This window comes from Pithys albifrons, chromosome 5, assembly GCF_047495875.1.
Source record: "Pithys albifrons albifrons isolate INPA30051 chromosome 5, PitAlb_v1, whole genome shotgun sequence".
In the NCBI taxonomy this organism is placed as follows: domain Eukaryota; kingdom Metazoa; phylum Chordata; class Aves; order Passeriformes; family Thamnophilidae; genus Pithys; species Pithys albifrons.
The window spans coordinates 75,136,808-75,151,714 of NC_092462.1; the positions used below are offsets into that span (position 1 = coordinate 75,136,808).

The window sequence follows — 14,907 nt, forward strand, 5'->3', positions numbered from 1 at the left end:
GATGTGCAACTCCAGCTTGTTAAGCCTGGCATGCACCAGATTCTAGCAAAATCAAAGTTAACCCACCCAGAAGTATCTGCTGTGCAGGCACAGATCAACCAAACTGAGTTATCACTGAGCAAACACTGCACTGAATTACTCCTCCACTCCTGAGCCATCATACCAGGGATTTTTAAGGTGGGCGGTGACTTAAAAAAAAACAAAAAACAAACCATAAGGTTTTATTCATTAAACATGAAAGCTGAGATGGAGTAAGAAAAAGAAAGCTGAATCCTTCCTCCTCCTGCATAGCTGGCAGTGGAATTTCCAGGGATTTCTGAAGCAGACCTACCTCCCCTGCCTGAGATTCTGAGAGCTCCAGAATGAAGGGGATTTCAGTGTCAAAATTAGCAAAAAAGTTGGTCCACTGGTGCTCAAAAATCGCTAAATCCTGGAAGAAAAACATTCAAATATTAATTCCCAAGGCAAGACCAGAGGAAGGAAGTGTCAGGGGTGGCAACACAGAACACAAACTGGCCAATGAAACAATAAATACAAGAAAATAAATAGATTTTCAAAGGTAAGGACCTTGCTGAATTTCAGGGGGTCTTTTTTTGGTGTGTTTTTTATTTGTTTGGGTTGGGATTTTTTGAGGAGAGAGAGAAAAGGCAGGAGAGGGAGAACCACAGCCCTGCAGCACCTGCTTTCAACCCAAGGAAATGCATTGCCTGGACATCACTCCCAACTCAAACCTCATATTTCCAAAAAAATTCCCCTTGGACAGATTTAAATTTCAGTATTTAGATCTGTCTGTGGTACTGCAGTGATTTGTATCTGACACATGGACAGAAAGAGAGGGACAGGGTGAGGAATTTGGGAAGCTCGTGGCACACAAATGACAAAGCCATTTCTTTCCTGCATTTGTAAAAACCATTGGGAAGTGAGAAAGGAAATATCAGTTACACCTCAGTGAAGCAGAATAAAAAAAGGGAAGATGATCACAGGGAACTGTTGCAGTCAAAGTGATTTTAAAAATCAGAGAATCAATACAAGGAAATGAGTGGAATCAATACAAGGAAATGAGTGTAATATTGATAAATATTATTGATAAATATTATTGACAAATATTATTGACAAACATTATTGACAAACATTATTGACAAATATGGATAAACATTATTGACAAACATTATTGACAAACATTATTGACAAATATTATGGACAAACATTATTGACAAACATTATTGACAAACATTATTGACAAACATTATGGACAAACATTATGGACAAATATTATGGACAAATATTATGGACAAATATTATGGACAAATATTATGGACACATATTATGGACACATATTATGGACACATATTATGGACACATATTATGGACACATATTATTGACACATATTATTGACACATATTATGGACACATATTATTGACACATATTATTGACACATATTATTGACAAATACTATTAATAAATATTATGGATAAATATTATGGATAAATATTATTGACAAATATTATGGATAAATATTATTGATAAATATTATTGTCAAGTATTATTGATAAATATTATTGATGAATATTATTGACTAATATTATTGATAAATATTATTGATAAATATTATTGACAAATATTGATAATTATTATTGCTAAATATTATTGACAAATATTATTAATAAATATTATTGATAATTATTACCCCTTACACAACTGGGTGATTTTAAAATGCTCTCAGGAATAATTTCAGTCCCTACCAACACGGAAGATGAGACACATCCTGATTTCAGTACATATTAATCAAAAAAATAAACATAGACCAGCTTGAAATGCTCTTCAAATCCTCCCTGAGAAAATAAACCATTTCTAAAATCACCAATATCTATGAAATTACAGTTATATGAAAACCCCATTAATGGATTTGAAGTCCATTTAACAACAACTTTCAGGTTTAAACCTCCAGAATAGGATGAATAAATCTGTTTTGGGGCAGAGTTATTATGTGGGGAAAGTCCCCAACATTTTTCTCCCTTCCGCAGAGGAAGGGGAAGTGAATTATCAGTGATTATTCAGACTGAGCTCTGTAAACCCCATGACATTTTAATTTCCATAACAGCAGTTGATTAAAGAACTAAATTGGTGTAAAATACCAATGTTTTATTAATAAGGTATAATTACTGCTGAACTTGCTGCATATTAAAAGCCTAATTTGCTGCCAAGATAGAAAGTGATTAAACATTAACACCAAAATAATATATACTAATACTCATAATATATATATATACTTATAAATTATAAATATTAATGCCCTGCTTTTCCTCTGTTTGTTCACTTCCCACTGTTTGTATTTCCCAAAGCCTCAGGACAGCCACTGAGTGTCACTGTTACCCACTGAAACAGTTCCAAAGCATCGTGAAAAGTGCTTTTTTTTCCCTGGAAAAATGTCTCGGTGTTACAGAGGATTTTTCCCTCCATCCTTGCTGGAAAAGGAGGATTAACACACACAACTCACCAACTGTCTGTGCTTTGGACATGAAGGTCACATGTTAGAGAAACTTTCAGGAGGATTTTAGGCAAATTAAGGAATTCAAGGAATCCAAGGCAAGTTATTTTGGTGTTTTCCAGAGTTTGGGGTAGGTTGGAGGAAGGAAAGGGACCCTGCAGGCAACAGCAGGAAGAGCCAGGAGATCAAGTAATAAATACTCACAATAGTCCCAATTTTGCTCTGTGGTTACACAAATTAGGAGTTGATTCCCAGCATTTCACTGCCATTACCTCAAAGAGCAAATCCTCCAAGGAAACAGGATCCATTTTGCTGTAGGTCTTCCACAAATCAACACTGACATCCATCAGCTGGAAAAGATTTAAACATATTTCCATGAAATCCAGCATGAAGAAGGGCAAAAATAAAGGGAGACACCTCTGGAGCTGCCCCAAGAGCCCTCCCCAACTCTGAATTTAGAAATGTTTTTGCCCTACAGGTTACCAGAGAACTGACCAGCTGTGAGTGCTGTGGATGCTGCAGAGACTCCTCTGCTCCACTGGGGGTTTGAAGCAAAGTTTGATTTGCGTCTTTCAAATACATCATTTCACAGTTTTTCAAACTGAGTTAATAGCCAAGAACAGTATCAGAAAGACCCAAATTCCAAGGTTACTCAGTCTACACACACTCTAAACTAATGTAAATTTAGGTTAGGCAGGTTGAACTTGGCAATCCCTCCTTCCAAGCTGCAGGATGATCACAGAATCCTAGAATGGATTGGGTTGGAAAAGACCTCCCAGATCATCAAGTCCAACCCTTGGCCCTACTCCAGTCCCTTTACCAGATCATGGCACTCAGTGCCACGGCCAAGCTCAGCTGAAAAACCTCCAGGGATGGGGAATCCACCCCCTCTCTGGGAAGCCCATTCCAATGCCTGAGTACTCTCTCTGCAAAGAATTTTCTTCTGATCTCCAACTTAATGATGCATCTGAGAACAGTACTTAAACACATATTCTGAAGGGACACCTGTATCTGAATGATTTCTGCCTTTGCACAGTTCCCCACCACTCACTGAATTAAAAACACTAGAATTTTCTTAACCCACTGATGTAGAGCTGCTCCAGTTATTTGTATAATGATGTTAATAATGATTTCTCAGACACCACTTCCATCCACCCAACAGAACAACAAATTCCAGCACCTTGAACAACTCTGACTTGTGCAGCAAGAGAATAAATGCCCTTAATGACTGAGAAAAAACTTTTAATTATCCTTAGATTACACTCAGAACACACAACAGAGGGCAAGTCAGTTTGAGGAGCCAAAAATGCATCAAATCCCCCCTTTTCAACAAGTCAGTTTGAAGAGCCAAAAATGCACCAAATCCCCCCTTTTCAATAATGGCAGAAGTTTTAATTCATAGCTCCTTTATAGCATTTCCTGCCCTAGATTGGTTTCCTCCCCAGCAGTGACACAGAGCAGCTGCCTGACAGAGCCCCTCACAAACACTGAGCTAAAGAGGTAGGAATGTCATTTCCCACTTGAAGTTCCCTCATGACTTCAAGGAGGAGGAAAGCAAGAACTGGCAGAGCTGCCAGAGCTCCCACGATTGCTCCTAAGAGAGGAGGCCAAGAATTCTCCCTGCTCCTTTTCAAGTATCCAGGAGTGTTTTAAGGACAGTGTCAACTCCCTCCAGGACACTGGAGAGGTTCTGTCTGTGCCACACTGCCTGCACCTTTCTGCAAAGCCTCCAGGATTGGTGAAATTAAAGGGTAATTAAAACACAAACTCCTGAATGGGCTGTCAATATTCACTGACTGATTTCAAGAAGGGCTCAGTTGGTTAAAACTTGTTTGTAATAATGCCAAGGTCATGGGTTCAATCCCCTGTGTGGGCCACTGACTTGAGTTGGACTTGATGATCCTTGTGGGTCCCTTCCAACTCAGAACAGTCTGAGATTCTGTGATTCTGTTGATGCTCCTCATCTATTGACACTCTGGATTTAATTGGCAGGTTCACATAACGAGGTGCCCGTGCCAGTGGTGGAATGAAAAGAGGGAAAAAAGCCCAAGGAGAGGGATCAGTGGGAAGAGAAGAGTGCTCAGAGAGACACAGACTCACAGAGCAGATTCCTGAGCAACCCAAGACACTTCTACATGTGATAGGATTTGAACAATGGTATAACTGATTCTTGTTACAAGGCAGACAAAGCCTATTCTGGCTATAAAAATGAGGAGTGACAAGAAAAATGGGACATCTGCATTGCTGTGGCAGAGGTTCAAGAAAAGGAAATAAAAGACATTTCAAACAAATACATAAACACAAAGCTGTTCTCTGAGGATGATGTTAGAATAGAACTAATAAATGGGCAAATCAATGATACAAATTGTCAAGAGTGGGATAGAAATTCATTATCAAATCTAGGAGCAAAATAATTTTGAGTGTTGTGCTATTGAGCAGGCTCTGGTGTCCCAGGAATGCATAATGTCAGTGACAGAAGCAGATCCATTTTTGTGTTAAAACCAGTGACCCAACAAATACAGGCACTTCTTATTTCCTCAGCTCATCCCAAGGTGTTTGTCACCAACCAGCTCCTCCTGCTCTGCTTCTGAAGATCCATAACCCACCTAGGAGGATCCAAAACCCACCTAGGAGGATCCAAAACCCACCTAGGAGGATCCATTACCCACCTAAGAAGATCCATAACCCACCTACAAGATCCATAACCCCCCTAAGAAGATCCATAACTCAAGTAACAAGATCCATAACTCAAGTAACAAGATCCATAACTCAAGTAACAAGATCCATAACTCAAGTAAGAAGATCCATAACCCATCTAAGAAGACCCATAACCCATGTATAGGAAGATCTATAACCCACTTAGGAAGATCCATAACCCATCTAGAAGATCCATAACCCACCTACAAGATCCATAACCAATCTAGTAAGATCCATACCCCACCTAGGAAGAACCATAACCCATTTAGTAGAAGTAAAAATATTGGTTATTGGTAGATTGACTCTAGAAGGAAAGAAAAGGGTTCTGTATCACACCAGGGGGTTGGGAAGGATGACAAGCAGTCCTGGTTTAATCTCATTTATCAGATCAGCCTCTCACCCAGACTGTGGTGTCTCTTTCCTCACACTCAAAGCTCATCCTCAGAACATCCCAAGACACTTCACCCAACCCATAAACTCACTGGAGCTGTGAGTCAGGACTAGGTGATCTCCAAAGGAGCTTCCCAACTGGAATAACTCCATGATTCCCTTCTGCTTCAGCAGGGGCATGAGGAGAGACATGCTCACCTCGTACTTCATGGTGAAGAAGCCGTCGCCGCCGATGCCCTCCAGCGCGAAGGCCTGGACGATCGGCCACTTCTCCACGATGAACATGTCAAAGATCTGCAGGTGGCCTGCAAAGGGAGGCAGCACAGGGACATTATCCCACCAATCCTGGCAGCTCAGCCTTCTGGGAGGGCTTATAGCTGCTCTGAACTCACAGAGGATCAACATTATCCTGTCTTTGTACAACTGCAAATCTTTAAGGGAAAAATGGGGTGTGTGCCCATGGCAGCTTTTAGAAGTTCCTTTCTCTACACCCCAAATTCTGTCCCTTGTTCTCAGGGTTATGTCTCCTGGCATTCCAAAACCATTAACAAAAGTGAGCCCATTAAAATTCAAGATAAAAAAGGGGCTTTGCTTACTCCAGTTTCCTCAAATACTTCAGTAAAATACTGTCAGCATCAGAGTCACAGAATGGTTGGGGTTGGAAGGGACCTTAAAGCCCATCCAGTTCCACCCCAGCCAAGGGCAGGGACACCTCCCACCAGCCCAGGCTGCTCCAAGCCCTGTCCAACCTGCCCTTGGACACTCCCAGGGATGGAGCAGCCACAGCTTCTCTGCCCAAGCTGTGCCAGGGCCTGCCCACCCAATTCCTTCCCAATATCCCATCCATCCCTGCCCTCTGGCAGTGGGAAGCCATTCCCTGTGTCCTGTCCCTCCAGGCCTTGTCCCCAGTCCCTCTCCAGCTCTCCTGGAGCCCCTTCAGGCCCTGCCAGGGGCCCTCAGCTGTCCCTGGAGCCTTCTCTTCTCCAGGTGATCCCCCCAGCTCTCCCAGCCTGGCTCCAGCCCCGGGGGGCTCCAGAATCCTGGAATGGTTTGGTTTGAAAGGGACCTTAAAGCCCATCCAGTGTCACCCCCTGCCATGGGCAGGGACACCTCCCACCAGCCCAGGGTGCTCCAAGCCCTGTCCAACCTGGCCATGGACACTCCCGGGGATGGGGCAGCTACAGCTTCTCTGCCCACACAGTGCCAGGGCCTTCCCACCCTCCCAGACAGCAATTCCTTCCCATCATCCCCATTTAATCAGAATTTTGAGTCAGGGGAAGGAAAACTCTTCATCCTGGCACTCCTTGGAGCAGCTGTAACCCACCTGAAGCGTGACTGGCACCCTTAGGCCACACTCCTCCCTGGCACAGAACCCTCCTCCTTCCCCCATGCCCTGACCCACTGTGACCCTCCAGACAGGCAGAGCATTTCCCCCTTCCTCAAGGGAAGCAATCAGAAATTAGGAATCAAAAAAGAATGGGAGATTACACTGCTGAGACTGCAGGGCTGGCTCCAGATCCCAACAGGAAGCCCTCCAGGGCAGTTTTTAAGGAGACTCGCATGAGGAAATGTTTATTCTTCCCTTGCATAAAGGAGGATTTCTCTGGAGCTGCCACCAGCACAGAGAAGTTCTGTGCCAGCACAACACACTGCCCTGAATGCAGATCACTCTGTGCCTCACGCTGGGAGCGCTCCCTGCTCAGGCCAAGCCTCCATTCCTCAGAAAGAAGCCCAACCCTTATGGAAAAAGAGGTTAAAAGGAAACTCCTGACATACTCCTAATGCTTATTTCTCACCATATGCAAGGGAACCTTCATCCCCTGAGGTGGCACGTGCCAGGCACTGCCATGGGGAGCCCCCAGCCCACCTACCCTGGCAGCTGTAGGGGATGCCGATGCGGCTGCAGTCCCGCACCATGTCCACAAAGCTGGAGATCTTGAACTCCTCGGCGGCTTCTTCATCTTCATACTGAGAGAAGACATTTGAAAAGCAAACTGGATTAGCCATGCCTTGATTTGATTGATAGCAAAGTGAGTATTCAGCATGTAAAACACTAAAATATCACCTAAGAACCTCTTTTACTCCCTGTTAGAAATTCCATCCTGCCAGGGATATACCAAGGGAAATCTTTCCTTTAAAACACTTCAGAGCAAGGGGTTTAATAATGATATATGAAGGCATAATTGGGTACTTTGTTTTCAGCTTCCAGTGAGGACTCACAACATCATCTGCTCCATTTAAAAAATTAAAGCTGTTTGGAGAACACCAAAAAAAGCACGACCCTGAGGAAAAATGATCAGGACACAGAATAAGGAGTAGCTGTGTGAGGGAGAGGAGTATGATAGGAAAAGGGGTAGGAAAAAAGAGGAGACACCATCATGCAAAACCATTTTGCTGTTTCATGACTGAAGTCACCTGAAGACTTCAGCAGACAGAATAACAAATATCGTGGCCCAGAAAAGCATAAAAACGACACTGAAGAGACAAATCACTTTAAAATCATGGTTATAACAGAAAAAATACCTGGAAACACCCTGATTTTTATCTGCAAAGGTACAGTTTAGCAGTAAATCTGCAACCAACCCTGCTGGGTTCTTCAAGAGTCACTTGTGTTCTGGAGCAAGATCAGAGGGCAGTGGTGCTTTGACTATTTTATTTATTTTATTTTATTTTATTTTAATTTTATATACAGTGCTCTGAGCTTCTTATCAAGTCAAATGACATGATTATGAAGTTGTTGTGTGTAGCTCCTTTGGGCTTCAGGGTGTACCCAAGACCTTCCTTTTAAAAACAAGTTCTTTTAATCCCAGCCTGATTTAAGATGCAGCCCCAGTTCCTCCACATCCCACCTTCAATCCCAGAAATCAGACCAAAGCTGCAGCTCAAAGCCAAGCCCCAAACAACTGCCAGTTTCTCAAGGCTTTAGAAATCCCTTGAATTAAGAATTTGGAGTCTGGCAGGGTGCTAAAGGCCTGCTCCAGTCTGCCCTTGCAGGAATGAATACAGTTCCACACAGGGTATGGCTGTGACACCCCAAAATTTACTGCAGCAAATTTCACCACTTGATCCTATTTGGCCATTTTGAAAATGGGCATTTTTTAATAATAGGAGAGGGTTTTTTATTGCTTTAAATTCCTGTAGTCTGGTTAAAAGCAAGTAGGAAGGAAGGAAGGATTGGTTTTGCCAGAGCCAGGTATGGTACCGCTTTATTTATTTCTGAAACTCTTGAGGTTTTTTGGTTCCATTAAAAAAAAAAAAAGAAGCAAAAGGTATTTCTATCACTGGGGGGGGAAAAAAGGGTTTAAAAGCCACTGTGGGCAATTCTCTTGTAAACAGGAAAAGGTTCTGCAGGGTTTTGCTTCTCTCTCAGAAGTAATCTGGGAAACAGGCAATGCTTATTCATTGGGAATGTGACTGGAAGTGCTCAGCTCATTCACATCAAACAGCAACGAAGTAAAATTGTATTTTCACCTTCAGAAATCAACCCTTTGCCTTCATTTCCACAACTAACAAAGCAGCTGGTTCACCTTTCTGATTCCAGGGGTGTTTGATCACTGTGTGATTAAGGTTACTGCTTACCACGACAAATCATATCAAAGCCCATAAACAGATGGAGCCTAAAATTCAATACCTGAGACTGCAGTTGCACTGGCAACAGGGTGTTGGGAGCTACTGATTCCAAATCAGTGTTAGGAACTCCTGATTCCCTTTCACCAGGGACTTTGGCAGCAGAAAAGCCTTGCCAAGCCAGGCTTCAGGTTTTGCTGCAGCAAGTTTGAACCTGTAGCTCAGCTGTTTGTATCTCAACAAGAACTACCCCTCTGTGCTGCACTCCTGGGACTGACTGAGAATGTGCACCCAGTTTTGGGATCCACGGGCCACAAAAACGTGGTGTGGGGTGATGGCCCTTGATGAGTTGAGGGAAATGCCTCAGCCCCCTGGAGGGATACTGGTAAGTGACCAAAGAATGGAATGTTATTGAATTAGCACGGCCTTTCTTTGAAGGAGCCACCTCTCAGGCATCTATCACCCCCAAAACAGTGACTTTACTAACACAAAACCCACCTAAAATAAAAAAAAAGTTATAAAAAGAGATTGAGTATAAACCAAAACTGGGGAGAAAACTTCCACCTCTGGGAGGGGAACCCACGAGCTGTCCTGTCTGCCCCCATCCCATTGGACATTGCAGGGGTAAGCAATCAAATTCTTACTTTATTTTCCTATGCCTTACTAATTATAATTTGTTATAGCTCACTGGGTGCATGTGTGTTAATGGGAAGCAGCTACATTTTTCCTGTTGCTTTTCTTTTGGGTTACTGAGCGTGTTTAAATGTGGTGTTGAACTGTTGTGTTTCTGTTTAGTAATCCTCTGTTAGTTAAGTCTGTGTTGAGCTGTTGTGTTTCTGCTTAGTAATCCTCTGTTAGTTAAGTTTGTGTTGAACTGTTGTGTTTCTGTTTAGTCATCCTCTAGTTAAGTTTGTCATGGGAGGGGTAACACTGCTGGGGTGGCCTGTAAAATGTGTTTTGTGCTGGTTTCTTTTGGGGTCTTTTATTATCAATTAAATACAATCTTGCAGCTAAATGTTATCACTGACTAAGTAACCCATATAGTCATTGTCAGGTACCTGTATTAATAAATGTTATTTTGGGAGCTGTCGTGAGGAAAGTTCTTTTCCTTTTTTGCTATTAAGTGTGGTCTCATTTCAGAGGTCAGAAGCCCTTCCAACCTGTGTGCTGTCAGTTAAAAGACAGACAGTGTTGGGGACATAAGGATCTGATTGTCTGGAAGCACTTACAGCTAATAACTTTTAATTAATACAGTTAAGACTAGAAATCTTTGAATTTCTATCTCCCTCCTCCCTTTCACGTGACAGGGATCCATGGGCCACAAAAACATGGACAAACTGGAGCAAGCTCAAGGGAAAGCCACCAGAACCACGGAGCCTTTATCCCAAGAGGAGAAGAGATCCAGGCTTGTCCAATGGCTGGACCTCAGAGCTGCCTTCCCACACCCACCAAAATGTTGCTGAGATGGTGAAGCCATGTCCCTTCAGTGGTCAGGACAAAGGGCATGATGCAAAATTAGACAGTTTTGGCAAAAGGAAACCCTTTCTCACTGCGAGGACAGCCAGGAATTGAGCACACAGCCACGAGAAGTTGTGCTGGCATCATCCTTGGATGGTTCCAACATCCAAGCCTCGAATCAACTGATCTGACCTCAACACTAACCCTTAAGCAGGAGGTTGGACCAGATGATCTCAGAGGTGCCTTATAACCAGAACTGTTTCCTGATTGTGTGATCTAAACTATCAACCAGCCACATAAACCCACAATCTGTGCTGAACCACATCACTCTGAAGCTGGAAGCTCAAGGGAACAAAAGGGTTCCCTCCTTGATCTCCCTGTTCATTCTTCCACCTGCTTCACCCACTGCAGGCTCCAAACCCACTCCAGGGAACAGTCATTCTAAGTTAGAAAAGGAGTTGCACAGAACTGGATTTAGGAAGAAGCATTTCCAGTCTCTCTAGGTGTCTACACCTACATAAACTGCTTTAATTCTTAACTCCAATAAACATAATTCTTCTAGAACACCTTCAATTTTAAAAGCAAGAAGAAACTTGTATCACATATGTGGCCCAGTGGAGGTTATAGCTCTTGAAAAGAAGAGTTGAGAGTTAAAATGAAAATATATAATAAAATTTCCAGATTTTAAATGGCTTTCTAAGCTGATCTGTTCTAACATTCAAACACTGCCCGGGCAGCAAACAAGGCTGTTGTTGAAAATCTCAGTGGTACTTGATCCAGATTTTGCATTTCTCACAACCCACACGTTTTTCCTCATTAAAAGATCGTTGACTCATGTCAAAACAATATTAATTAGTGGGAGAGGAGAGCAATTTGTCTTCATGCTCCAACAAATAGAAGTATTGACACCATATTCTTCTTGCACACTTTGGAAAATGATTGATCCCCACACAGACACAGATCCCTCCCCTATGAGGATGAAAAAGTGAAAGAGCTTCTGGAAGGAATGTCAAAAGAAGTTCCGCTTAAAGTATCAGCTCATTAACAAGTTCATTAGCAAGCCTTATCTGCCTTTGTTTTTCACTTACCTCATTTTCAGTCAGGCAGTGAAAATGCAAGTTCCTCCAGTGTGCCACGTAGGGCAAAAGATGGTTGTAATTCACAGGGTTGCAGTACAGGTGAACACTGTCAGGTTTTATTAATATGATCATATCTGCAAAAGGAACAAAAATTGTTATTCCAGCATCAGAACTCCACACACAGGATTTTATGGGCACAAAACCCCCTCTCAGATTGAACAGAACACACTTTTTCTCTCATGTACCTCATTAAAGGCAAACTGTTGAACTATCTGAATGCACAGAAACTCCTCATTTCTTTGACACAAGGAAAAGGAACAGTTGGCAGTCACAGACAGTCCCGAGCACAACAGCCTTGATACAGTTCCAGACAACTGTGGGGTTGTTCCAAAGTCTTGCACAGCACTTGCATCAGCCTGTCCTTGGAGCAGCCAAGGGAGTCGGGATGAGCAGTGCCAGAACCCTGAACTGCAGCTGCTCCTGCCTGGGGTTACATCAGAAGCTGCTCCAGCTCAGCCAGCACAGCCCAGGGGGAGATATCCAGAGTTTGATGAAAATCAGGGAATAACAATCATGGATTAGGGTGATTGGCCACCTTCCAAATGTTCCAAAGGTGAGGTGGTGTGCTGGAGGGAAAGGGAGCTCAGGAATTTGACCTCAGCACTGTCTGGAACTCCCTGAAGGGAAGTTCTGGCCAGCTGGGGGTTGGTCTCTTCTCCCAAGCACTCAGCAATAGGACAAGGGAGCACGATGGGCTCAAGCTCTGCCAGGGGAAATTGAAGTTGGAGAGCAGAAAAAAATTCTTTGCAGAGAGAGTGCTCAGGCATTGGAACAGGCTGCCCAGAGAGGGGGTGGATTCCCCATCCCTGGAGGTTTTTCAGCTGAGCTTGGCCATGGCACTGAGTGCCATGATCTGGTAAAGGGACTGGAGTTGGACCAAGGGTTGGACTTGATGATCTTGGAGGTCTTTTCCAAACCAATCCATTCTGTGATTCTGTGAAGGGCAGTAAGAACACTGAGCAGGTTCCTCACCATCAAGCACCTCCTCAGGGAAGCCTGTCCTCTCCAAGTCGTGGTTGTTCTGGTTGTACAACCCAAAGAGCAGGTAGTTTGCCAGCTCCCTGCAGCCTTCATTGTAGCGACTGTCTATGCCTGAAAGACCAAAACCACATGTCAAATGCTGTGGGAACTAACACTGCTCACCTCAAAGCTTTGTGTTCTTCCCCAACAAGAGAACCTTAAAGAAAACAAAAGAGAACCTTCAACCAGGAGTATTAACTCTGCTCCCTCAGGAACACTGTTGAACATCCTGGGAGAACAGGGTAAGGAAAAAGGAGCTTTTAGATGTTCACAGCCACGTGCTGACATCCCACTTTTGACCTAAATCCACAGGTTTTGCTTAAAAATTGAAATAAATCTATCTATCTGCAGTGCTCTGCATCAGGAGTTCCATTTTATCTGGTAATTCAAACATCTGTCTGGATGCAGGATGCATTCTAATTAATATCTTCTTGATTGAAGCTTCCTAACAAACTAATCCTGTGACCCAAATCTCCTGCTTTGGAATACATGATTAAACATTATCTTATCAGTGCTATGGTGCAATCCCTGAGTCACCAGAGCCAGCCCAGACCTCTGACAAATCATGAAAAGATGCTCTCACAAAACAAAGGGTGCACAAAGAGCTTCCAAGGAAAGCCTTTCCTGGCCCTTGGAAAAATCAAATGAAAACAACTGACGATCTGGAGCATGAAGAGATAAAAGATAAACACAAAGAAAGGAATGAAGCTGTAGATTTATAGAACATTTTCATCTCTCTGGATGGTAGTCACAGCCATCATTCCTAATTCTACTGTAATCAACCAGTTTTCTCCACAAATAAAACTACAGATGAAGCAGCACCCTTGACACCCACATTTCAGAGGTCACCAGTCCTGACTGCCACAAAATTCCTCTAACTTTTCCTACCAAGTTATATTAGGATACAATTAAATGGTTGCAAAAATCAGGATTTGTTACCACAATACAAAGGAAAGACAAGGACACTGATAATGGAACAACAAGGCCTGAATGTCAGGGGTTGAGGACTTGGATGGGAAGCCAAGAGTCACCTGAATTATCAGAAACCAGAACAAACCTCAGGTTTTCCTAATTATGCTCCTGATTTCTTGTTTTACTTCAGCTTTAAGTGCTAATGAGATGCCATGTCTGAATCCCACATGTTAATAACTCCCTGTTTGTGCAGCAGTGCCCTTGGCCAGCACACTGTATTCCTAGGGATCTGGTGTTTGGGGTAAGGCTGTGGAACAGACAGGCTCAATCCCTTCAAATTGTACCACTGCACTGCTTGGACTTGTCTGGAAAAGTTTTGGAGTTCCCACTGCTGGAGGTGTCCAAGGCATCCCTTGCCACAGGAATATCAGTCACTGTGTAACTCAAGCCATGGCATGGATAAAGCTCAGCCAAAGGATGCTCAGCCCCACTCACTCATCCTCTCCCCTCCTGCAATGTTGTCTTTGCCAGTAATTCTCTGCACAACCAGATTTCCCTGGATTTGGGAACTCAGGGAGAGGGCACAAAAGAGAGGAGAGGGAAAACACAGTCCCTCTGTTTTATTCCCATTTTCAGCCCCATGTAATCTGGAATTTAATGGGACTCAACACACTGATATTGCTGCCAAAGCCCTCGTGTCCAGGTGGGATTGCAGTTACAAAGAAAGGTGGAGATTCCCTTCGTGCAGGAGCAACTGTGCCTTATTTTAGGGAGCTACAGTTAAATGGAATCAGTCTCCCTGGAATCAGCCAAAGCCTTGGGAAGCCAACACACAATGCCCTCCAGATAATCTGGGTTACTGATTGCTTGCCCAGTGGAGGCAACTCCTGAAGGCCACCAGAGGAGCAACAGTCTGGCACAGACAGACTGGGCTTATTCAACCTGGAGAAAAGAAGGCTCCAGGGGCACCTGAGAGCCCCTGGCAGGGTCTGAAGGCGCTCCAGGAGAGCTGGAGAGGGACTGGGGACAAGGCCTGGAGGGACAGGACACAGGGAATGACTTCTCAGTGACAGAAGGCAGGGATAGGTGGGATACTGGGAAGGAATTGGGTGGGCAGGCCCTGGCATAGGGTGGGCAGAGAAGCTGTGGCTGCCCCATCCCTGGAAGTGTCCAAGGCCAGGTTGGACAGGGCTTGGAGCACCCTGAGCTGGTGGGAGGTGTCCCTGTCCATGGC

General features: G+C 43.6%; 1 protein-coding gene across 1 annotated transcript in view; it reads right to left on the minus strand.

Annotated features, from left to right (window-relative positions):
• The window catches only part of LOC139672640 (dynein axonemal assembly factor 9-like), an 87,978-nt gene that overhangs the window by 56,611 nt on the left and 16,460 nt on the right, over positions 1–14,907 (minus strand). Inside the window, exons 3-8 of the mRNA XM_071557079.1 lie at positions 12,714–12,833; positions 11,691–11,815; positions 7,449–7,545; positions 5,776–5,882; positions 2,763–2,840; positions 332–430 (exon numbers count right to left, since the gene is read on the minus strand). Coding sequence (XP_071413180.1) covers positions 332–430; positions 2,763–2,840; positions 5,776–5,882; positions 7,449–7,545; positions 11,691–11,815; positions 12,714–12,833 — 626 coding nt within the window. The remainder of the gene's footprint in view (positions 1–331; positions 431–2,762; positions 2,841–5,775; positions 5,883–7,448; positions 7,546–11,690; positions 11,816–12,713; positions 12,834–14,907) is intronic.